The sequence below is a fragment of the Syzygium oleosum genome, unplaced genomic scaffold, assembly GCF_021117445.2.
Source record: "Syzygium oleosum isolate NSW1041296 unplaced genomic scaffold, Sole_v2.1 Sole_v2.01, whole genome shotgun sequence".
Classification (NCBI taxonomy): domain Eukaryota; kingdom Viridiplantae; phylum Streptophyta; class Magnoliopsida; order Myrtales; family Myrtaceae; genus Syzygium; species Syzygium oleosum.
Genome location: NW_026607485.1, coordinates 19,109,115 through 19,135,212, shown reverse-complemented (window position 1 = coordinate 19,135,212; position 26,098 = coordinate 19,109,115). Strand labels below are relative to the sequence as shown.

General features: G+C 38.2%; 1 protein-coding gene across 1 annotated transcript; it reads right to left on the bottom strand.

Moving 5' to 3' along the window:
* Nucleotides 1–606: 606 nt before the first annotated feature.
* LOC115683427 (uncharacterized) lies at nucleotides 607–25,143 on the bottom strand. The gene is made up of 31 exons (XM_030607967.2): nucleotides 24,923–25,143; nucleotides 24,428–24,550; nucleotides 23,045–23,202; nucleotides 22,106–22,150; nucleotides 18,594–18,672; nucleotides 18,438–18,511; nucleotides 18,080–18,186; nucleotides 16,554–16,736; nucleotides 15,848–16,051; nucleotides 15,549–15,765; nucleotides 15,382–15,456; nucleotides 14,941–15,278; nucleotides 14,595–14,787; nucleotides 14,205–14,451; nucleotides 13,786–14,125; nucleotides 13,376–13,556; nucleotides 13,124–13,264; nucleotides 12,746–13,007; nucleotides 12,115–12,573; nucleotides 10,788–11,251; nucleotides 8,877–9,013; nucleotides 8,616–8,797; nucleotides 8,134–8,526; nucleotides 7,688–7,813; nucleotides 7,349–7,414; nucleotides 5,449–7,268; nucleotides 5,092–5,371; nucleotides 4,262–4,495; nucleotides 2,744–3,265; nucleotides 2,075–2,207; nucleotides 607–1,499 (listed from the first exon to the last, which is right to left on the bottom strand). Exons 1-31 carry the CDS (start codon nucleotides 24,989–24,991, stop codon nucleotides 1,243–1,245), a joined length of 8,109 nt encoding a protein of 2,702 aa, XP_030463827.1. The 5' UTR covers nucleotides 24,992–25,143; the 3' UTR covers nucleotides 607–1,242.
* Nucleotides 25,144–26,098: the final 955 nt, after the last annotated feature.

Below are 26,098 nucleotides of genomic sequence, written 5' to 3'. Positions count from 1 at the left end.
TTCGAGTTTTAACTCTAGATACCACTTCATGGCTCGGCATCAATTACATTATCTTTTTCTTCACAAAAATGCCATTTTCATTTAAAAAATACCTCCATCCAGATTTTAAATAATCTCTTGCACTCAAAACCCTAACTCCATCTTATTGTTGAGAGCAAACCAATCAAGACATTCTGAGTTTTCATCTATACCTGAAAAACCATGGACATGACTTTTCCTTCGAGGTCTTGGAATTGCCCTGGCAAAAAAGTATGGAGCTGACCAACTAGATTTGACAAAATTTGAGTACCGAGAGCTGTCGTTATCTAGAAGGTTTGGACAGAACGGATTTGAAGCGGATGTCAAATTCAACAATTTCATGAATTCCAATGAAAATCCACAGTGCAAAATCCAATTTATAATCTTAAATCGGAGCTGTCCTAAACTAAGAAGGCTATAGAGGAGACAAACTGAGAGCTGTCATTACATCTAAAGATAATACTGTTGTACTCTTTATCATAAGGCAGCAACGGAAGCTTTTACTAGCAAAGCATCTGTTACTTCCTAGTAGTTCCACCAGTGAGAAGGCAACAACAAGCACATGCAATTGCAACGAGCATCATCAAGTTATGCCACTGTAAAAAGAATGAATTAATATAAGATGCTATACATATCTATACACCACAAAAGAGATGTTTACTCGCGAAGAATTTCAACCCCGCACCTAACTAAGACTTAACCAAGTCCGGTAATTTAGTCCGGAGAGAAGGGACCTCGTTCTGTTCTCCTCAACTAAGGAGCCAGCTTCGGCTCGCACAAATAGGACTTTTCTACAAAACAAATAAGTTACCGAGCAAAGTTAGAATGACCTCTCCATGATGCCCCAGCACACGGTCCTTGAACACCCGATCTTACTGCAGCATCACAGCCTTACTGCAGAAAGCTCCTCGATGCAATACGACACAGCCTCACTTTCTCCACAGGTGCTAAATCTCCCTTTTCACAGCTGGTGGGGGGAGGTTCCAGGGTTTCTCGCAAACAGACAGAGGTGACAGCAAAGTCGTTCTTCGGGAACTGTTTTTAAGAAACTCTTTGGTTCGTGCGCGATAGATGAGATTGCGTCATGTCAACCATTGTTCTGCTCCTCCAGCATTTGACAGCCAAAAGTAGACTGTATATCAGAGGCGCTTCTTAAAGTTGGGAGATCGCCTCTCTTGTCCACGAAGATGCATCCATTGTCCATGAATGATATGCTCCTGTTTTCTAATGCATCCATCTCGCCATCTTCATGGTCATTATTTTCCTTTTCTTGTGGGCGCTATGCTTGGCGGAGATCCTCAGTTTCCTCTTGGCATTACGCACTGGATTGATCACAGCCATGAGCTTCTCGTCCTGTTTCCTTTTGTCCCTCTTGTGCTTAAGATCCTTCCTTATCTGGCCATAAACTTGCACGAAATTCTGGAGGCCCAAATTGCTTCGTAATGACTCAGAAACCTCTTGAGCTAATTGTTTCGAGTTTTCTGCGAGACAAGTCCCAGAAAAGAAAAGAAAGATTTGTCAGATTTTTCCAGTAGGTAGCATACCACCTGAAAAACATATTACAAACTTGAGAACTTATATCCTCTTTCAATCCATTTTAATTTGGCTTCACAACCACTCATGAACAACTACCTGACCAAAATCCTATTTTGCAACTTTAAGCTCTAGCTTTGCTGGCATATCGACTTGTCTTGTCACCTCTATAGAGTGGGTTCTTAGACCCCTTACCTCTACATCACAGACTTAACAAAAAGAATGACACTAACTGAGGTGAAGATTAATTTAACATTTGCATAGAAGTTAGCCCTCATTAGATTGTGGCTTTAAGATTTTATCTGGCTTAATACAAGTTTCTGCATTTTTTTGCCCCCCGCACCCCCCCCCCCCCCCCCCCGGGACTAGGAAGGAAAAGCTCTCATCCCTGGACCAAACGATTTAGTAGTCCACAGGTTTTTAACCTTTTGACCCAAAAAATAAAATAAAAAATCAAGCCCCATTTCTGCAATTTGTTTTATCAAAATGCCTAACTTCTCAAAAACATAATCAACATACTTACCAGATATGACTTTCCCAGTAAATTCTTCACAAACTTTATAGAGTGGTAGTAGCAACTCATATGCATACTGCAGTGCGTCTTCACCACCAATTTGTGATGAGAACTTCTGGAATATACTGAAGACAAGTTTCAACTGCATGCAACACAAAATGTTATTAAAGAGTAGGAACATTAAGAAACACAACAGGGACTAAGATCATACAAGAAATGACAGAGGGGTAAGAGGCCCGAGGGTGTTTGAATGAATTGTAATTTGTTTTAGCATGATTGTCCTTTTTTTGTGCCATCACACTTCTTGCCACTTTCAATTAAATGGCATTTTTTGAAATCTCTCCAGAGCTATCTGGAGCAACAATTCCCATGACAAGTATATAACCTGGGAATGAAATATTTGTCAATTTCAAAATTTCATCTCTCCATGGTTTTGACATTCCCTCCTTACTATTACTTCAGCAGAAAGAAATTGACACGATAATCCTAGCCCCTGTTTTAGGCACTTAAAGCACCTTCTTCTAGCAGCATCTCCTGGGACTTTGAGGCCATGCAGAACACCACAAGATAAGTGATAGCAAGGCTCCCACACTACGGTGAAAATTTTTTCAAAGAAGATCCTCCCATAGGATAAGCTTTAAAGCGTCTTTGCACATATTCTTTGTCAAAGAGAAGTACCTGAACATGGTCCATCTGAAGGGCAATCTTCCCCAACTTTCTAAGCAAACTGCGTACAAGAAAATATCGACCATCTCCAGAGTGGCCATCGTTATGGTCTTCTAAACCAGATGTTAGAGAGACAAAGATGGCTTTTCCATTTCTTGGTTCGAGTAACTGGAACGCTTTGAGAAAGCAAACTTTCTCATCCTGTCCAAGAGTAAGCCAAAACTTCTTGCAAGCTAGAGACTCAACATGTCCCATCAAAGAATTCAAACAACTAATGGAGAAAACAATATTTTCTATCATGAGGTGTCCTGCTGCATCATCCACAGGTTGCGTCTTCATTTGGCAGCACAAGGAAACAGCTATCAGAAAAAGTCTGCTTTTTCTCGTTAGAAGAAAGTCTCCTAATTGCTTCTCATTGTTTCCTCTGCATACATCAGTTATTGCTGCATAGTAAAATGCTAGAAGACGACTGGATATATTGCGTAGCCACATATGTGGATGCAGCAGCAACTCTGACACTGCTGTCCAGATATCCTGAAAGATTGCAATATGTAAGACTCTCTGCACCATCCCCCCCCCCCCTCTCCCCCCATAAAAATAAAAATAATAACACACATGCGCGCACATCAAGAAAACAGGAAATACACGACCACAAAACTACCCAACAAGTTCTGAACCTTTTACCAGTAAGTGGGTTCCGCTAGATGGTTCTTATAATGTCACTCTGCCCTATCCTAAACTATGTCCATGCGCAAACTGAAACTACAAAAAGTAAAGAAATGACCCAAAAAGAAGACCTAGAAATACTCGTTTTCACAACTCAAAATATAGCCAGCCTATTTGCACAAAACAAGGACAGTGTCACCCAAAAAAATCCAACATAAACAAAAGGAAATATCAAACCCATTCAACTGTATATTATTCAGAAAAATTCCTGAAGTTAACAAGCTACCATCAAGATGGATTGATGTCTAAAAGAAGAGCTGGATGTGTCAAACCATCAGCTTACATGCAATATAAACACAACTCATGCTAGCTTCAAAACTATCAACAATGTTAACAAGTCATAAATAAGTGATTCATGTAACTAAATGGAACCACAGTTCTCACATTCAGCTAGCTATTTCTGTCTTATTGTAGCCCAAGAATAAAAATGCCAACATTAACCAATGCAATGGCAGTTCTGTACATGAAAAGATTGTGCTGAGCAGGAAAGGTGAAAGGTAATAGAGCGTCAGGACATGCGCTTTAAGAGAAGCAAACAGAATGGCATTGTCTTTTATGTTTTACGGAGGTATTAGAATGTTCAAGCAGGAGGCAGAAATTATCATAGGCAAATCAAATCAAACCTATTCTCAAAGAACCAAAAACAAAACTATAGTGGCTGGAAAAGCCCCAAAAACTCGACTGGAAAATGGAAACATCAAAGTGAGGTGCAACTCATAGATGTTTATGGCATTGGACAAAGACATGTCACAAACAACAACAAAAGGTGGCACATGCAGACAAAAATAGTGAACTTGTTCATACCTCAAATTCTGCTTCAAAAGTCAAATGCTGAAATTGATGTAAAATTTTCTCTAACATAACCAGAGAGTAATATGCGTCTCTCCAGAAAGGAATAGCTGCCTCATCAGGGAGATCCAGTTGGTCACTTGCAACAGAACTGACAGCAGACTGCAAAACACTTCTAGCTACAGGCAATACGCTAGAAATATGTTTATGAAAGCCTTTCTTCATGACTTCAACCAGAAGCCCTAAGACCTGTACAAATAAAAGCAATTGTATGGATGCATCTCTTTAAGAAACAGAAAATAACATCAGCCACTACGGTGGCTTCCAAAAGCACTGGATTAAGTAAACTCAATTCAAAATACAAAGAACGAACCGAGACAACTACGTTTTGGATGGTACAAAGTCCAGACAGAAATATATTGACAGATAAGATAGTGAATTGAGAAAAAGACCACGGCAACAATTATCACTCCATAAAAGAACAGGCCTTCACTGGCAACACATTCGATCCTATCTTGTCGGTATCATCAACGAACAAAGGCTCTAATTTGAAAAGTCCACGACTTTTCTATGGATACATGGTAATGTAGAATCCTAAGTTCTCTCCAATATGCAGAGCACCAATATTTCCACACTCGAAATGTAATACCACCATGGCTTCCATCACTGTCTCACCCACTTACTTGTATGTACCGACATGCCGAGAGAGAGAGAGAGAGACAGAGAGAGAGAGAGAGAGAGCAGGAAGCAAAGTGTAGTACAAAGGAACATGGAACATGGATAACCTGACACTAGCACAGAAGATGTAAATTATTGGAACTATGGACAGATTCCTGATTATCTACCTGTGCTGCAGCACTCCAGAGTTGCTTTTTCCCACCCAAATACCAAGAAAGACTATACTCAAGGATAGAATGAAGTGGATGAGGGCTTATACACCCGACTAAAAGTTTTATCGCTACACCAGTCATAGAGCGAACTCTGTTATCTTCATCATTTGCTAAAGAAACCACCAGATGGATGAATAATGATTGTGACTGCTCATCCAGAACGCTACTAGGAAACTTGACAATAATAGCATGAAGCATTTCAAGCACAGCCTCTCTTCCACTTGAATGCTCATACCTGCATTGAAATGTACAAAGTAAGTCAATGGATACCCATCAGAGGAAACCTTGTTCTGTATTCAAATAAGTACTCACCTCAGGTTCAAAAGCAGAAAATCCAAATGTTGCTGCAACCGCTTCTCAGATAGATGGTAATCGAGTAAAAATTGCAATAAAATCTGACTGCACTTCTTACGTATAGAATCCACTTGACTAGTTACCATCAATTCTCCAACTTGTTTTACAACATCATATATCTCAGGTACCACTAACTTGCGTCTGATAATTGCCTTCAGTAGAGACAGGGCAAGGAAAGAAGAATTCCTCTCGAGGTCGACAAATATCGGAAATTGTATCAGTGTTTGTAATTCTTCAGAAGAAAGTGTGATGTTGGTCATCCGGAGAAGCACAGTTAATAATCTGAGGCATGACTGCATTAGGGGGCTGCTACTATCCACAGAACTTTGGGCAATATCAAGCAGCGCTCCTTTAATTTTGTCAGCCTGAGTTTCAAAAGATGGCAAGGGCAGCCTGAACAGAGGAGTCAAACATCTTAAAGATGCTGACAAGATATCTTCGTATTTAGAACTTAAACAGCTGCATAACAGCACAACAAAAGGATCCAACATCGACAGCAGATTTACATCATTTCTGTCCATTTTTGAATTTTTTAGTCGAGTATGCAACAATCCAAGACCAAACACTGTAATCATATGTGAACCCTGAGAGTCATTTCGAAACACCTGACTCATAGAAACTCTGTTCCCCCTCATGTTATCCTTATGATATTTCTGTCCAGAAGGAACTGTCAAATTATCACCCTGACCCTTTTCTTTGTTTATTCCATCTTCTATGAGGCCATATACAAAAATGAGCAGGTCGGTCTGATCAACGGAAGGATTAGACTCAATCCCAGTTGCAATATGACTTAACATGCTCTCCAACTTCGCTTTCAGGTTTGGAGTCAGATGCTTCTGTAACTGAGAAGTTACAGGAGAAAGAAGTTTCAAAGAATGGCTTCTGAATGTGATGTTTTGTGCAATCAATTTCAAGGTATCAAACGACTTCCGTTTCCTAGTTTCTTTCATTTTAGATGCTATCTTCTCCACCTCTTTTTCCTCAGAAACATCTCCAAGGATATCGCTCTCTACTATTGATAAAAGACCTTCCAAACAATAGTCCAACTTTATTCTACTGGGAGTCACAAGAACCTTCGTCAATACAAAGTTCAATGTGTAACCCAGTACATGCAGCTCATATCCTCGCTTTAGTGTAGCACGCAGGACATTGAGTATGAATTGCAAGTATTCCAGCCCAAGTTCCTTCAAACAAGCTGCTAAAGCAGACCTGGCTTCATCACGAGCGCTTTCTGCACGACTCTTCAAGAGATTTACCGTACGATGAATGATAGTCGGAAGCTGTGAATCCAATGTGTCCCCTGGAAGCAACTTTAGCAGCTTGAGTGCTGCTAGATTAATATTAACATTAAGCTTATCCAAGTCACAGTTGAGAAGCTTCTGTATCCTAGGTAGCACATTTTTCTGGAGGGAATCCTGGATCTCCAGGGCTTCAATTGAAGTACATTTTCTTAAATTAACTGAAGCATTACCCATCTTGACTGCATCTAGAGCAGTTTCGGAAGGGCATATGGGTTCTCGATTAAAGTTGACTTCTGAGAAATGAAACTGGTCCAAAATACAGCAAATTAAACGCAACAATAGCTTCTGCTTCTCAGGATCTGTGGTCATTTGTCGGAAGCATCTAATGAGCAATGCATAATAGGACCTCCATCCCACATGACCAGCGACTGATGCAAGGGCCTCTAGGCATGCATTTTTTATTTGCTCTATCTTTCCATCTTCAACATCAAACAGCAGATTGAAAAACATTGGGATGAAAATCTTGTTAAGGATGTCCTGGAAGTTGACAGTAGAATTATCGTTCAAATAATGGACATCAGATATTAAAATCACAACTAACATGAGGACAGAAGTACCTCGGACATGCTACTGGTACTTATAACACTCCTAAAGCGTGACAAAGCCCTTGCCCTTCTATGCTTCTGTCATCACAATAATCAATATATCAGAAGTACTCGGAAGATCAAGATAGAACATCCTCTTGACATACTTTTGCAGAAAGCAAATATTGCTCTCATAGGATTCTTTTGGTTTTTATAAAGAAAAAACAGTTACACTAGCTATATTATTCAAAACTAAAAGGAAGTTTTATCTACATAGTCAGAAGGGGCAACCAAAAAGTCAGACAACAAGTACATCGAAGCCAAGACCAAATGTCCATTTTAAATTTAAGGCAACAGAAAGCTGACACCAACCTGCAGATGAACAATATTGAAGAAGAAATCTACTTCAGCATCTTCACTGCATAATGACTTGAACGAATTCAGATTTGCCAATTCAGGGAGCTTCAAGACCATCGCTCGTAGCAGATCCATCCATTCCTTTAAAAATGTAAGGCAAAGTTAAAACAGGGTGCCTAATAATGACACCTAACCATTAATTGCTATTCGACAAAATCAATATAAAAGGGGAAAGTTCAACTATCAACTTAGAAAAATGACTTAAAAAACTGTACTAAATGTGTGTTTATCATTCTTCCGGACACATCCTACAATCAGAAAGGCACAAAGAAACTCGTTTTTAGTGCCAATGTATGTCTCTTTTAAATGTGCATGCGCAATCTTTCTAGGCATAACTAATGGAGTTCCAAGTGCAACATTCTAAACCATGAGATTATACCCACTGACATAAAATATAATACCTTACGAATTGGTGCTTTCTTCCTCATTGCCTCCCCTAAATGCTTCAAGAGGAACTTATCAACAATGCGCTCGACAGATGATTTTGTCCACCAACTACTGTCATGAACCACCATGCCTTCTAGCATTTTTTCTACACCCTTTGTGTCACGGTCAATGATCTTGGTGGAAAATTCAATGAAAGCGTGCAACGACCGATAAGCACTGTGCCTTAAGATTAATTCATCAGAGGACATATCATAGACAAACTGCGACAAAATTATTAATGCATGATCCACTTCAACAGAATAGAACAGATCGAAGCTAATCTTTTCATAGGCATTCGTTATTCTGTCATAGTCAAGGCCTTCTATTTCCATGGAAGAGGTTGCATTCAATTCGTTTATGAGTTTTCCCTGCAGTCCAACAAAGTAGTCACCATTAAGAACTATGAAATCGCCTAGAAAAAATACAAAAGAAAATTCAAGGGAAGGGCAAATACTACCACAACAGCTATAGAATGGTCGGCTTCAGCAAGAGCAACGAGAAGATTACAAATAGATACTCGCATATCCAACTCGACCCAACTAAGCAGAGGAGAAACTGCAACCAGAATCTCCTTATTGCATATGCCACCCAAGACAGGTAACAAGTCTCGAATCACATGCAGAATTTCTCGATAAACATCTGAAAAAAATGTAACTGGTTAGATAGTAAATGTAAGTGTATGACAATTATAGTCACTGTAAGTATTGAAGTTTCTTACCAGGGTTGTGAGCTCCCTTTGACAAGAACAGAAGTAAAACATCCATAATCTTTCTTCCTAGTGATTGATTGCTCACATACTTGGGTAGAAATTTAAATACTTTTATCAGAGACTCCCCAGGATGTTTGATCAATTTCCTGTCACGACAAATCAAAATCATTAATCTCTCAGATTTCATGCATCTTGACTAACTTTACCTTCCAAATTAACGGGAGGAAGTTAGAATAAAGAGCGGACTTCTTTCCTTTACATAGTTCCAAAATAAAAATAAAGCCTACTATTTGCAGTAGCGTCATTCCATAGATCCACGATACAGGTTTGACTAATCAGAACATAGCATAACTTCTTATAAAAAGAAAATTGATTATTCTATGCCACTATTTCCCAAATCTCAATTTCCTCTTCAAACTGGCTTTCTACCGGAATTGGATCATCCACATTCATGCATAACCAAGCCTACCAAGGATTTTTTTTTTTCTTTCTTATTTTGTTCATCATTGTATGGAAAGATGATTGTTACAACAAATAAAAGCTGGAAATGATTGATTTACAATGTAAACACTTCAGACTACTACTTAATGAATGAACTACTAAGAACGAGAAGCACATTCTTTTGGATAAGATGATATTATACAAGTCTTTCACATCTAAGACTTAGGTTCCCTTTGCTTCACAGAAAATAAATGATTTGGAAAACGTTTTCCATAAAATAATCAATTGTATCATTTGAAATAATTAGTCAATGAAGTTTTTTTTCAAGATCAACAACAATTTATGTTTAAAAAATTTCATAAATGATAAAAATATGACTCTTTCATTCATTTTTGTAAGCGATACAAGCGATCAATTTCAGGAAAATATTTTCCAAATCCTTCATTTTTTGCAAAACAAATGCACCTTAGCTAAAAACAACCAACATTGGATATGTTCACCAGAGTCTTTGTCTATAGGACAAAACATGACTCTAAAACCGTCATTTGCTGGCCTATCAAGTAACGGAGACCAAAACAAAAGAAATGGTCCAACAAATCCTACTGCTGTATTTTGAGAAGGTTGAACTCTAGAGAATACAAGGAAACATATCAGAACACCATCAAATTCTCGTTGTTAGTACCATTTGGCATGGTATTGCAAATTTAAAACTCCAACAGATTTTTAGAGAAGAAATTGGCAATCGTTAAGCAGAGCTCAAGACAGTCAACAGAGATGGCTAAAGAAGTACGACAGCACTGCATGCAGCATTTAAACAAAACTTACAGTATCTTAATATTTCCACTTATTATTTTGTTATACAGTACCACATAAGAGCACTCAAAAGTGAAAAGGAAAATAGAAGCAATTCCTAACAAGACAACAGTACAGTCAGTCGCACATTAGAAAGCACAATTTCTCAGCTTGAAGCTGTTGACTCCATCCCTACAAGAGTTTCACACTTCTGGATCACATCTAAAATGCCTACTTGACACTTATGCCTCTTAGACCAATCATGAAATGCAAAGATGAATACGCAAGGCATATATGGGCATGAATGCACAATATTTCTTTTCTTCTGTAGCTTCATTTTCCTGTTTCGGATGGTAAGAACTTATAGGAAGAGAGCAGTACATTGTCCAAGCACACTTTCAAAAAGCGTGCAATTCCCAAAATACATCAGTAAACCAAAATTTAACGCAATGACGAAAAGGTGAACATGCTTTCAAAGTGTTAGACTAAGAGTCAAAATTATCAGAAAGAGATTTTATGACAAACTAAACCGGATTTATCCATTGGCCATAAACTAAACAAGATTCAACCTCGACAACTTTAATCCAGCACAAATTAATCAAGATAAGCTAAGCAAAACTACTAAAATATAGTTCTAACAAGAGACGTAAGTGGCGTAATCTACTAATGTGCAAAGTATGGTTTTACCTCTTTATAGGAGAATCACCAAGAAAAAGAGAATGCAGACTACAAGTAAGTTCCTCAAGGTTAGGAAGTAGAACTTCTCTAACACAACTGTCCTCTTCCCCCAAGTCACTGTCAAGACTGAGAAGGTTCTCTATAAACTTTAAAACGGCTGATATAATCGCTTCAGAGGCAGTTGTAATAGCCAGCATTGAAAACATATCCGGGACCAGGCTGTGTTCCCTACACAACAGGGATACAAGTTTGTGGCTTCTGCTCATAGAAAGAAAACAAGAGAACAGTGAGCTCGGCTTCTCACTGCTTGAACCCTCTTGTTTGAAGCCTTCAATTAATGGTTTCACCGAATGGAAGAAAAGGTCCCATAAGTCACCATCAAACTCACGTTCTTCATACTTAATTAAAACAGAGGAAACAATTTTCAGGCATAAAGACCTCAGATCCTTGACCTGCTTACTTTCCAGACCCACCTTCAAAATAGAATTTGAGCTTTAGAAAGTGAAAAAGATGAACAAAAAGAAAAGGAAATACACATAATTATATAAAAGAGGAGAACATATCAACCCCTTGATCCCAAAATGCCCCTAAAAGAACATTGACATAATTCCGTCCGCACCCAATTTTGTGACCGTTAACCCTCAGACTTGCTAATGTGTAGCAATTAGTGGCAGAAGCGATCTGCCCCGTGAGTAATTTAGACTCGGTACTGGTGTCTCTCACATGATTCTTTGCCGCCAACAAGGAGGACATTTGCAGGAAAAGAACTCTCAGCTTCCACTAGTCACATGAGATCTGTGTTAGCCAATTTTTGACAGAGCAAGCCTCCTTGTCGGCACCAAAGAATCATCTGAGCTGCACGGGAATTGATGCCATAGAAGCTTGCTCATGGCGGATCGGTTTTCGGGCAATTTGACAGACTCTTAGTAAGCTTAGGCACTATCTAAGATAAAATTAGGAATAGGGGGGACTTTGATATTTTATGTCGATTTTGGGGACATTTTGGGATTAATGCTGAGATCTCTCACGAATTATATAAGTGAAGAAGCTTTATTATATCTTCTTGCTTCGAATGCAAGCTAGTCATCTGCCCGTATCAGGGATTTGACAAGATAAATTACTAGAGACAACAACTTGAGAAAGATGCAAAATTTATGTTTCCATTCAAATTTCACCCCAATCGTTTTCACCTACTGCAGAGAGCTGATCTAACAATTTGATTTTTTTTCTTTATACTCTATTGATCTCCATATAAAAGGAAATATTACCAATAAGTAAATAAATGATAAATCTGGAACAGTCAATGCAACATTTTCACCTATAATAGAGAAATTACCAGAAGATTATCCCCAGCTCCAGTGTCCTCATTCCAAGCCTGGTTTAGATTAGTAGACCCATTTAACGAAGACGGATTCTTGCTCTTTCTCCTGTCCAATTGACATGTACAGAAAGCCAAAATTCGAATGACAGAACCCATTAACAGTTGAAGGAACGGGTTTATATGATATTCATCAAAGGTCACTAGAATATCCTCAATTACATGCAAGTAACCAGATCTCTTCTTCCAAGAGAGGGCTGCTATATTATCCGCAGTAAAATACTTCAAAAAGTTAAATGGCAGAAAGTCGTCCATTGAACTGCTTGCAGAGTACACAAACCAATTCTGCGTGCCATCACTTCCCATGGCAATAACTTGAAAAGGCTTTACCAGCAGCGCGAAGAAAAGCGGAAGCTCATTAACATCTAACTGAGCAATGAAACCAAGAACTGCCTTCCGATGATACACACTCTTGTGCTGACATGAAGCAAAAAGGTGTAAATTATCTAACGGCTGAATGAGTCAGAATAAGCAGGGAAAAAAATTCAATTCACCAAGACGTACAAGAATTCTGCCTCGCTGTACTTGAAAAATAATTATGGAAATTATTGAAACCAAGTAATTATGCGCTGATTGACGAGATAGATACCTTTCTCGAGGCCAATGTCTTTAAGTTTCTCACTTTGGGCACCAAAATCCGGATGACTAAAGGAACAATATAAGCTCGGTGACCATATTCAATCAGATTAGAATCCTTGGATAAACTCCATGTAGTTAATTCTTCCCGTAAGCTTTTCGAATCAATCAAGTTCCTGAGATTCTGCTCATAAGGCAGTAAGAACTCATCCTTCCATGTCAGGAGGCACTCCAGAACCTTCATCTGTATTTCAGGATCAGTGTCATCCAGAAGCCTGTCAAAACAACAGGACATTGAATTAGTAATAAAGCTTGCTAATCTTTGCACAAGCATACTCCAAAACATTGCCAAAGATAAATGAAGCAGGCACAATCTGACAACCTCAAGTACCTGTTTTGCAAAACTTCTTTGAGAAACTGACTCCAATAGAAGGATTTAGGATTGCGCATCGATTTTAGCAGGTTCAGCCATTCTTTGAGGATGCCCTTCCATTGTTTTCCTTTACAAGCACGTGAATCGAATGAACCAACACTGCATCTCACATGAACATGGCATTCAGTTGCAACAAACAGAGTGAAAGAATAATCCACAGGTTTAGGTGCAAGAACTGCTTTAAGAAAGTTTAGCAACCAAAGTGACTACCTTGAATGCTCGTCATCACTGTATCCCAAAAAGTTCAAGAAAAGAGGAACAAGTTGCCGAGATCGAGCTTCAACAATAGTTGGAACTTTTTGCAGAGATTGGATCAACAGTGAAAATACCGACTCGATAGGTGTCCTATCCACCATTGGACTTGTAAACAAATGAAAGCGCTCTACCAAGCCTGAAATTTCAGTACCATGAAAAATTGAACATTAGTTTCTTACATAAGCCAATAAGACAGCAAATCATCAAAAGCTTAAATGCACAATGGTTTCTACTCTATCACCACAGATCATTTGAAAATTGAAGTGACACCAAAAATCATCTGAAATAGATAACTACACCAAAAGTACTGGAGACAACGTACAAGGTATCACTATCAGATATCGTAAAGCTGGAGCATCACGTACCATTTGACTTGTCAGGCAATTCAGCAGTTACTTCCTTAAGATGATCACGAGAAGCTTTGAAAAACAATTGGCAGCTTTTGAGATACCGTATAAAAATGTCCCATACAGTTCCAACATGTTTGCTAATTAAAAAAGCAAGGCACTCCAATGCTGGAGCCCACAGATAACTAAATCTGTTATAAAAGATGCCTATTATCCCATATAAAAGCAAGGGTACATAGCTTTCACCAATCCTTCCAGCAGATAAATCCGTCTGTATTTTAGAGATCAATAGGATCACTTTCCTGCTGGTAGAAACTGAAAGAGGAATTGTCTCAATAGAAAGGAGGAGCTCAAGCACCTGAAATTGATGAAACATGAGAACACAACAGTGATGTTAAGAATAAGTCAACTCACTAGATGGAAAATAAAATACATACATTACCACCCAGACCAATGCCATGGGAAGTCTGGCAAATTTCATTACTCATTTTCAGCCCTACAGGTCGATCTGAAGTACAGATATCACAACTGAGAGGCTGATAATGGCACAGTATTCGTAAAGTTGAGACGCGAATCCTCTTGTCAAAGTGAGACAAATTTTCTGCAAAAACATCAACTGCCTCCGCAAACTTGTTTGTCTCGAACTCCTGATGGTATGTGTCACTAGCTTCTTGTAATTTAGGCCTATCATAGGAAGATAGCGACAGAGATTTACACATGCACAAATTTGATTGATTGGGAAAAGAACATATTTTGAAGAATTGCAAAAGAGAAAGGAAAAACAAATTACCAAAGAGCATTCTAAGCAGCAAAGCTGTTCAACTTACCCATGCACCCAATCAAGATAATCAGCAACAGCTACCAACACTTGAGGAGATGACTTGTGTCTTTTCGCAAGTTGCACGACCTTATTTGCATCTTCAAACCCAGATTTTGTATCGCAACATAGTCTGTGGTGGGAACTTATAGCAGCACCAATTAGGCTTTGCCAGGTGTGCCTAGAAAAACCTAGGATTTTATCTGAACATAAATAAGAATAATTATTACAAGCTTATCAAATGAAAGTGAAGTATATTCATGTACTATTGCTTGTAAATAAGTAGCTCGCCATCCATTGTGATGCATTTAAGAGCAAAAAATTGAAATATATGCTGAGACAAAAACAAATCATACCATCTTGGGCCATTAAAAGCTGATCAATTTCATTGATCAGGTCCATTAACAAGGCCACATTGTGCGGACTGTCAAAGGCATAGGGATAGCAGCATATGACTCCCCACAGCAAAGCCAGTTCAGTCTCATCAAGTTGAACAGACAAGCGATCTCCATTTCTAAAACCCTTTATCAAAGATATCCAGTTGGTAAGAGTTTGCTGCACAATTAGCTGAATCCTTGAATGTCCTCCAAATAATACCCCATGGATGTCAACCTCTACTTGCATTTTCTCAGATAAGCAGAGGCAAAGACAGATCACTTGTTCCAGGGAATTTTCAATTAAATTATCCAGTGTCCTGTAGTCCCACCAGCAAAGTTGAAATCGGGGTATGGTAGAAGTAACAGGCCGTAATCTATGCAATCACAAAAGGAATAAGACAGTGCAAAAGGATATGTTACCTCAAAATGATGGCACGGAATACACTCACTATTGAAGAATCCTTCAGTAGCATTTCTCCAATAAATTCCAACAAACTGAAAGCCACAAGACCCATAGTGTGAAGATATTAACGGAAAAGTCGAAAAAAGTTACAGGAGAACACAAAGTATTTCGTTAAACCAATTACCTCAAGTTATGCAACGCGAATAGAGGAGTCCATTGCATACAGCAGTGTTGGAGAGCAGACGAGTCATTAGCACGATGTAGCCCATCAACAATACTTAGCATTAACTTCAGAACCTTATCAAGAACCTCGACAAGACCATCCTCAGCTACTGTGGAACCATGAAAAACGAAAAGCTTTTGCACAAGCATTGTCACGAGTTCAAGAAGCGGCCTATAATCTGCAAGATGTTGAGCAAAATCAAGAAATGTATCTCGGTAACTTAAATTAGAAAGGTATCATAATGTGAATTGTTAAACTACCTAAAACTTTGCGTCCTTCGTCAAACTGGACGTTCGAGATTGATAAAGTCAAGAGTCTACCAAGGTAGGAAGAGTTTTTGTTATTTATAGCAACAATGGTCTCCTGATACAAGCAATTCCACAACAAAGTCAACTCCTCGGACTCCAGCTCTTCATATAACCTTCGGAAGGTAGCATCAATGACCTCAACAATAGTGTCTGAACCTGCTTTTGCGTGGTGTGGGGTTGGAAGGGGGAGAGAGAGAGAGAGTCAAGACCAGAAACCTTTCGGTTCAATGGAAAATCCAGTCACACGTTTACAGCCCTAGAAGAGCACAATCTTCTTTTATTGGAAATGCAAGAAAGCTCCAAAAAGAATAAATGAAGATGAAGATCTAAATAAAAATAATAAAAAAGTCAAAATAAAGAGACAATACAAACTACTACCAATAATGCCAATTTTTATACAGGAAAACAAAGAAAAAGTTGCAATTGTAGTTATCAGATAAACAATGATGTAATCAATGTCCTGCAAAGTCTAGTGTCAGGTTGTCAGTATAGTAAGAATGTTTATGCTTGCTTGAGACATACAGCCATAAGAAAGGCAACAAAATTGCAAAAAATTTATGAGTGAAGAAAAATGTTTTGGTACTTGATCCAAAAAAAATTTGTTTTGGTATATTAACTCGAAGTCAACTGTTCAAAGAGGAAAGAAAAGGAAACTTGCCTTCGGTGAATTTATCGCCAATCCTGAAAATTGAATTATCCAGCAATATCCGCAGTACACGCTCTGCCTTTGAATGGAACTGCAGTGATGTTCCTCTCATAGTATAATACAATAGTGCACTAACACCAGCTTTTCTCTCAACTGATTGTTTCTTCACAACTTCGAACATGAGCTTTCTTACACCTGCTCCAATAACATGACTAGTAAGAATAAAACCTACATGGGGACTTATTATTAAACTCACGAAATAAATTAAACGTGGGAAGCAGATTTCCTCCACATTTTTGCTAAAGAAAGAAGTTAAAACCACGTATTAATTGCCTTTATAAATGAATATTCGGAATGAAGAAAGTTAGATCGAAACTATCCATGCTATAAAAGAACTAGCAACAATCATGTAAAACTAGGGCATATATCCTATAATGTGATGGAGATCTAGCCACAATCAGCATCCTAAGCAATCTTTCTAGACAGTTTTGAGTGATGGAAGATCTTTGCAAATGCAGCAACAGCAAAAATCAAGACAGATTCATTTTAAATTTCATAAACTCTGGCTCAATGTGCAATGCCTTCCCTAAACTTTTAATTGTTCAATGTGGTCCCTGAACTTTGTTCTGCTGTGAAATGCCGTCCTTGAACTTTTAATTTGTTCAATGTGGTCCCTGCACTTTTGGCACAAGCTCAATCTAGCACCTGAACTATATAAAAATATTCAATATTTTCGTCCTTGAATTAATGGAAAGACAACATTGAACATTTTTATATAGTTTAGGGACTAGATTGAACATGTCCAAAAGTTCAAGGACCGCATTGAACAAATTAAAACTTCAAGGACGACATTACACATTAGGCTAAAGCTTACGGATCACATTGAATAAATTAAAAGTTTAGGGACGACATTACACATTAGACCAAAGTTCATAGATCATTTGTGTCATTTTAACCACGCACAGAGGGATTCAATTAGGTTATTAAAGATAGTCAAGGTGACATAGTATTGCTTATAAACCTTTTCCTCTGCACATCTAATACCAAATTGGGTATTTTCACATTATAACCACTAGAGAAAAGGACATACTACGTTCTTTTAATACGATTTGACAGGAAGGAAATGGTTAGAACATTCTATTACTTCATTCACAATGCTTCCTACTTGAGACATCAGACATTAATATATCACGTCATTTTTCAAGCAAACGTGAGTCGACTAGCCTCCCCAAATATAACTGACCAAATGGCAGCCTTTTCTTCGCATTAAATCAATACTTCACAATCAAATGACTTTTCCCTTTTAGCATTAGTTTGATGACAAAAAAGTCCTGTTGTATTGACTATTCTGCTGTAGATGTTACATGTTCAAGCACAAGCATACTCGTTATGTGAAGAGTCTCTTTTTTTCTGATCATTTTGAAGAAAATGATGCTGATCTATGCTAACAACTAGTTGAGTATTACAGCCAAACAACACAGGATTTTCATGTCAGATAATGAAACAATAAATGTTTGGATGCAAACCCATTCTCATACCTTTTATAAGCTCTTCAACAGGTGCATTCCTTAGCAAGAATGACATTGCTTCTGCCATAAATTCTTGGACATATTCTTTAACATAATATCTTAATTTGATGGTAATCCTTCAAGAAAGAGATGATTAAAATGAGTATCTTAATCAGAAAGAATGATTCAAACAAACAGACTCAAATACTTCATTTCTACAAACACGTCATTTCCCAAACAAGATGTTAGAGTGCATATAGACCAAATTACCCACCAAGACATTGATATATCTCCCCATTGAAACTAAAAGAAAAGGAGCGAAACTCTCATATCCAGAAGGTTGACATTACATGTCTATCACAAGATCAATCCATGAAACATTACTTACTTGAGCACATGTACAATGTCCCGTCTTAGATACTTTTGCAAATACATCATCATAGATGACCATGAGCAGAAGATCTGCAGAAGGAAAGCTCATTAATATGGCCAATCAAAATGAAAAGCATAGTCTCAAAAACATCACAAATTTAATGGATGAAACCTGTTCAATAATCTCAGGTTCCTTATCAGCACCATTTTCGAGAAGAGAAACTAATGAATCAACAATCCTTGGTAAAAACCTGGCAAAAGTATACCAAATTGATTATATATAGAATCAAGTTACCAATGCACGATTTTAGAGATATCATAAGATTTTCAGAAGACAAAGTGTCCTTTATTAGCCATCGATAGATGGCACAGTCAATAAAAAAAGTAGAATAGAGACCATTATTGCTCTCATACAAAAAATGGCAATGGCATTTCAGAACATGCCCTAGTTCTGAAGTGTAGTACAATAGAGTAGGCTTTTTTCAAACGTAATATGATTAATTGGTCATTTTAAGAGCAACATCCATATTGATATCCATAACTTAAAGACTCCAAATATAGTAAAAGTTAGTCAATTCTTGCTAAAGTATATTCCTATATCGAATTTCGCCTGAAAGTAAGATGATCATTTACGGTTTATGAATGTTGGAATCGTTGATTTTGGGGTTCCAAATCGCCCGAAAAAGGGACAGAGAATTCCAAATCACAGCACTTAAGGAATAGTATATCATGTTGGAATAATATATAATGTATCTAAGTAAAGATCATGTAAATTGTAGTCCGCAGAGCTATGTGCAGGTATAGGAAAAGAACAAACTCAAGTGTCGTCCTCCAAAAAGCAAAAGAAAACCCAACTTCCTTTTCCCTTTTATATTTGGCAAAGGTTGGGTCACGGATGGAAAAAAAAAATTTAGGTGGGGCCCGCAGTAAAATAAGTCCCTATTCCGGATACAACTTTTGCATGGGACAGCCAGTCATATCATTCAATTCAATCCAATTCTTAGATTAAAAAGCTCAAATCTCTCAAGAATCAATAGCAAAATTTAAACTGCATGAAGTGGACTGATTCACAACCAAATACTACGACTTCTTGAGAATGAACAGAATCACGTGTTATCAATGTTCACTCAGAACATACAAATGACACGGGAAAAAAATAGTAAAAATTAATCATACTGTGACCTATCTATCTTTATGTCTTAAGCAATATTTGCATGTGAGGCTCTTCAATGGTAATAGCTGACAGCCTTTAATATTGCCATGAAGAATATATTCTTGTTACCACCAAGTGTGATTGAAAGTAATAACAAAAATTTTATGCAGTTTGCAGCAAAATTTGACTGTTCAATACTTGTTAAAAGACTTATCACATTAGTCATGTGAATTACTTTAAACATTTTGGAATCATTGCTTACGGTGTAGATGGCAAATATAAATTCTGAAAGGATTTATATATTTCATCTCTTTAAAGGGTGTCAAGATCATAGTTTTACTGGAGAAACTACCTGTCTAGAACATATGCTTTCTGTTAATGCCTACTGAAGACACCGGTGTGATTAAAGCTCCATTTGTATCGCAAAAAATGAATGATTTGAAAAACATTTTCTTAAAAAAAATCGCTTATAAAAATAAATGAACGAAAATATTCTCATCATCCATGGAAATGTTTAGACATAAATTATTGTTGATAATGAATTTTCCATTGGCTAATTATTTCAAGCGGTACAAGCGATCATTTTTTGGTAAATGTTTTCCAAATCATTCATTTTCCGCCAAACAAACAGAGCCTAAAACTCTGAAAAACCTCACCCCTCAATTTGAAGTGAACTTTTTTTTTCTGGTCAAATTTGAAGTGAACTTCAAGAACCTCTTATGGAGAGTAATTCTAAACGACCCTCACCTTCAAACCTGAAGAAAAATTGTTTCCTGATGTTCATACCTAAAACTGGAAAGAGTTTTTATACCTTGTTGATAATTTGCTTTCTTAACCCATTAATATAATAAAGGTGCTTTAGTTTTCTCAATATATGTTTGGTCTTTGAAACCAATTATATTATCAACACGAATGTTACCCAAGGTTCTATGATGATTAGCTTTCCATGAGCATACACAAGACCTAAATACTATTTACTTTTACTGTAATGAAAGGGAAGAGATATTTAATCACCTTATGGGCAGAAAAGCATGTGTCCACCTGTTAAAAAAAATCTACACAATGGTAAAACCTCTACTCACCCTTCCCTACATATTGTCACTGAAAATACCATCTATTAGTATCTACTTATAGTTCTCCTCCATATGTTAAAAAACCCAACCAATCAGTGGGAATTAAACAATTTAAATTTTTATTCGTAAATTCTGAAAAGATCAGAAATCTTTTAACCTTCTTCTCCAAACTTCTGTGCCCCAGTTGCTAAATCCTAAGTGAGCAATATGCTTTGCTTTGTATTTCTTCGTATTACAAATGGTTTACATGGTTTAGGAAACATCCCAGTAAGAAACCAAAGCACTGGCAGCACACGACACGTAAGCAGGTGCGTTGCACTGTGCCTCTTGCTTTTAGGATAATAACTTGCACTATTTGACAAAAACTGAGAACTAACTATTGGATATTTAAGACCTGAATTTTAAGTCTTAAAGACAATAGTTGAGAAAAATGTAAAATCTTTTTGCTGGCATCATTCTTTTGTTGGCATCTGAAATATACGAGTTGTACATAGTTATCAAGTACTTATTGATATGAAATTTTGAACTTGCAGTGCTTAGGTTCTAAAAGTAAATATCATTATGTAGGCTACATCTATCTATCTTGGCCACAGCCACCAGCATAATCACCACCTTCATCTCCACACCTATCTGTCCAAAACACTGCTCCATCTTACAAATTTCACTAGCACTTCCTACCAACAACTATCAACCACCACTACCACCATTCTGGCCACCACTGTAGACATCAGCAGCTCATTCACAAAATTATCACTACTTTTCCATCAGAATATCGTTATTGCATGACAGCCACCACTGCCACAGTCGCCTCTAGTCCACAATTCTACCACCCAATCCACTCGACTAGTTTATATATCTATTATTCACTATTTCCATCATGAATAAGAAAAAATTAAGCAGGTTTTCATTAAAGCGATTGAACGATATTTTAAAATTGATCGATTAAGTTGCACGTATCTACAAGTTATTGAAAGACTTAAGTTTAAGCTCTTCATGAAGTCATAAAGGAAACTATCAGTGTCTCAAGTCCCAAATGCGTCTCCCTACTATTAAGAATATTGGCAAGTGATAACTGTAAAGAGCAATTTAAAAACAACAGACTTTCCATTGACTACAATCGAGAATATTCTTATCGATTTAGAAAACAAACTGCACAAATAGAAGTCAATTGCATCAATATCTTTTATGGCAGACATCTAACTCTTGCACTCCTGAAAGAAAAATATAGAAAAAGAGAAAACTCATTGCTCACGTGAAACAAAATTGTTAGATGGTCTATCTTGTGGTGATCAGAATTGGCAACCCTGGATGCATTTAATATATCAAATTTGCCCTACAAGGTTATGTTGAGATTAATTTTTTCTTCGAGAGATGAAATCACATGTCAAGTTGCACGATTGAAAAGAGAAAAGGACTTAAAGACAAACAAAACGAATTAATGATAAAGCATGAACTCACGGGAAAAAATCCTCCAGCAAATCTCTAGATAAAGCCGAAAGCAACCTGTATTCACATCAAGGTAAAACAAAATATTTGTCAACTTCAAATGATGGAAAATGAAACGCATTTGAAACCAAAAAAAAAACTAAATAATTTCTCAGAATGCAAGTAAATGCTAATGTCCCTATAAAACAAAACCAAAGAAAGTATTCATTTAGTGTATATAAGCAGGACATTCAGTGAGACAAATTATTTTGTTAAATTGTTCATTCTTTCCACAACAACCCAAAAAAATAAAATAAAAAATAAAAAACAGCAAGAGGTATGGACACAATTCCTCTAACACTCTCTAGAATGATGTTAACCTCAAAAGATAAAAACTTATACTGTAAAAATGCAATTGACTGGGGTGCTCTAATTAGGAAAGCATGTCTATTCTCCTCCTATTTCTCCCTTGCTTTTCCCATGGCTAGGCAAGTATAGAAAGAGAAGTTAAGAATCCAACCCCACATCTTTTGGGTATTTGTACTGGGGGACCACCACTATCGGGCCAAGCCCCTAATTCTCTTTTTTCACCTTTTCAATTGTTCATCGCTGGATGTTAGTGTATATGCCTAGTATACATGCTAATAACTCTCATTTCTGCCAAAAAACCATTTATTCACAACTCAAACCCTGCGCAGTGATATGAGCCAATATCTTGCTGACTTATCCACAAAACATTTTCATTGCAAGTGAACGACTCAAGGATTATTAATATCAGTGAGGGACATAAATCATCTGCTCTCTCCAGCTTATAGGTCTGCATAGCATCCCCAAGAAAATCAAAAGCAAGGGAATAAACTTAAGCAAAACACAGTAAAATCATGACTCACAAATTAGAATTATGAGTGGACCAACATAAAGCTTAATATCACCAAAATAAAAAGAAATTCATGGCAGTAAACTTTACCATACCGGAGAATTGGTTCAAGTGATAACCTCGCCTTCATTTGTAATCTAGATAAAAGCTTTGACATTATCATTTCCTTGTGCAATAAAACCAAGGGCAATGTCTGTACTAAAGGCATAATCTCCTCGTAATAAGAGATAAAATCCTCTGCAGTGTTTAATTCCTGAAATGTAATATCAGGAACCATGTCCAGATCAGAAGGGAGAAAAGAATTGCAGCCAATGATCAACCCAACAAATTCGAAGCATTTGCTAATACCACATCAACTTGATTCAGTAAAAATCACCGCATAATCTATCAGAAGTTTACCATTCAGGACAGCAATTTCTTCCTCTGATGGGAAGGAGTGAATGACAGAGAAAGCAATTAAACCTAGAGATAAAATTTCAGGAAAGGCCCCTTCCAAGAAAATTTTGAAGCCCGAACGTAGAAGGTCAAGTGGTTTCACAAATGCATAGCCACTGTCAACTGGAACTAAAACCAAACCAGCCAGTGAGCCATCAAATTAATGAAAGCAAATTATTGAGTAGAAAATATTCAATATCTGCCAGCTAAGGGACTTCCAAAGCAAAAGGTTTACATGATTGACACCATTTTGGAGAAAACCAACGTGACCAACCAAAGTGATGGAAAACTTAAGAAAAATGGCAACAAAGCACCAACCTCCACATCCTCTATCATAACATGAACTTTTATAACATCTAACCTTCAACTCCAGACCTAGAGTAAGAGACAGCTAACCCATTGAATTTTAATCCGACCCTATACTCACTTCCCCCACTTGACTTGCCAACCTCCGTTCCGCCCCTAGCACTAATACTTGAAGACATCAAGGCGTTGATTACAGCATACATTTGCAAACACTCATGAGAGAGAGAGAGAGAGAAGGACATTGTAACCAAATCCTAATAAAGGAAGATAATAAGCATTGGCCCACGAGCAATTCGACATCATCTATTTCCTTGCAAAAGGAGAAAACTATCATGACCCCTCTAACAATTACCATGCTTTGGTAGCTAGAAGAACAGATTTTGGTGCAATGCCTAATGCAGGCGAGCTATCTCGACCTAACTTATTAAATTCATACATGCAGCAGAAACGACCATATATTCCACATGCAAGAATTCCGTATGAGCAGAAACTCCACCCAAAGCAAAGTTAGCAATCATTTCATGCTTCCACTCATGAACCTCAGAGGACATAAAGACATCTCCTGAGACCAAAGGAAAATATCAAGTCCCTCAAGACCCCAAAAAAAATTGCTGTTTTGCAACCGTTCCATACTTCTGCGCATTGATTGCTGATAATTTCAGTAATGAATTCACAACTATCGGGAGACACCCAAAAGATTATAGGGAAAGAAGGAAAGAACGTGAAAAGCTGCATACCCTCCATTCTACGAGGCAATCCCTGAAAAAAGATGATCCCTCGGAAGGCTCGGCCTTAACTTTGTCGAGGCTTTTGTAGACATCGATCTCAATTTCCTCCAACCTCTGGGAGAACGTTTTGAACTATCCACAAGAAAACGTCACCGGATTAATCAACATCCGCCGACCAACACGCAAGCAGAGAAACAACGAAAAGCTAAACTCAAGACATAATTATCAAAGCGCTGTGAGCACAATAAGGCAGTTCTCCTATCAATTCACTTTCCTTCGACCGGATGGCACAACCAATTCTACTATAAAAGGCAATCATGGGACAAAAACAGTAACACAGCACGCTAATTGACTGCTCCTCGCGACTTCCGCGAAATCGAGATCGGTAAACAACGACCTAAACAACCGAGAAAAATCACGCGAGCTCCCCGAGGTAGTAGAAGCACGAGCTTCGCGGCGGTCGAGAAAAAGAAAAACCGAGGATGTCCGAGAGGGAGGACTCACGACGAAGCGCCGGCGGCCGGGCGACTTGTTGAGAGACTTGACGGCCTGAGCATCGGACGACGTCGCCATCGCCGGACGGTCCTGCTCCTCCGGCGAGGCGCGGCCGGCGAATCCTCCACAGCCGCGGAGGAGAGGAGAGGAGAGAGACTGCACGGCGGAGCTTGAAGAGAGAGAGAGCGAGAGAGACGGCGTGGAGGGAGAGCTGCGTGGGCAAAACTATTATACGTTCGGTACGAGGGTTTAACTCGAAGAGAGAGATAGAGAGGGTTTATCGAAACGGGCTTCGACGGGCCGACCCGACCCGACCCTAAGCCCGAGGGATAAACGAGCGGGCTTGGACGAATCTTGGGCCGTATATGTGGGCCGAACTTTGGTCCCGGCCCGATTCCCCCCGGTTCTGGGCAAAACCAAACCTGAGCGCGGCTACGCCGCGGACGAATTGCGGCCCGTCTTGTTGCTAGGCCCGCTGTTCTCGGGCCGGGTCGGGCTTCGTTCGGTGAACGCTCTTTCCCAGTTCGATCCGAATCTGGTTCGGGCTCGTTGGGCTTCGGCTGGCCCAACAAGCTACGAAGCTTTTGCAATCACATTGTAGCCCATACGAAAAACCTACTTTTTTTTTTTCGGTCGAAATACGAAAAACCTACTTGAGAACGAGTAAACGGAAAGGATTTGCCTACTAAAGCAATTATCCATGTCATTGCCGGCCATGCCATGAGAGACGGCCAGCATCCGCATGAGCAATTTCTGACCAAATGAGAATTTGCTTACCAAACCACGGAAAATATTTTCTAATTCATTTAGCGACTCATAGGTCTGCAATTTGTTTCCTCTTTCCTAATTCATTTATTGAAGATGCGGTGATTTTCGCAGTATGTAGCAATGGCAAGTTCAATAGCTCGTTGAGGCTCAGGTCTAGTGAAGCTACTTCGATCTCGAAGGAACACACATGCAAAATAAGTCCAGCGTTCTCGTCTCGAAAGTTCAAAGTTCAAAATCTGCTTTCATCGCCACCAACAACGATTCAAAATCCTCTTCGAACTCTTCATAGACCATCAACTGAAATTTTCACTTGCAACATAAGTAGACTACTTGAGCTTTGAAACATCAATAGAGCCATTAATGTAGCCGAAATTCAGTGTTCTAATGGATTTTGCAGAAGGTGAAAGAACTTTCACA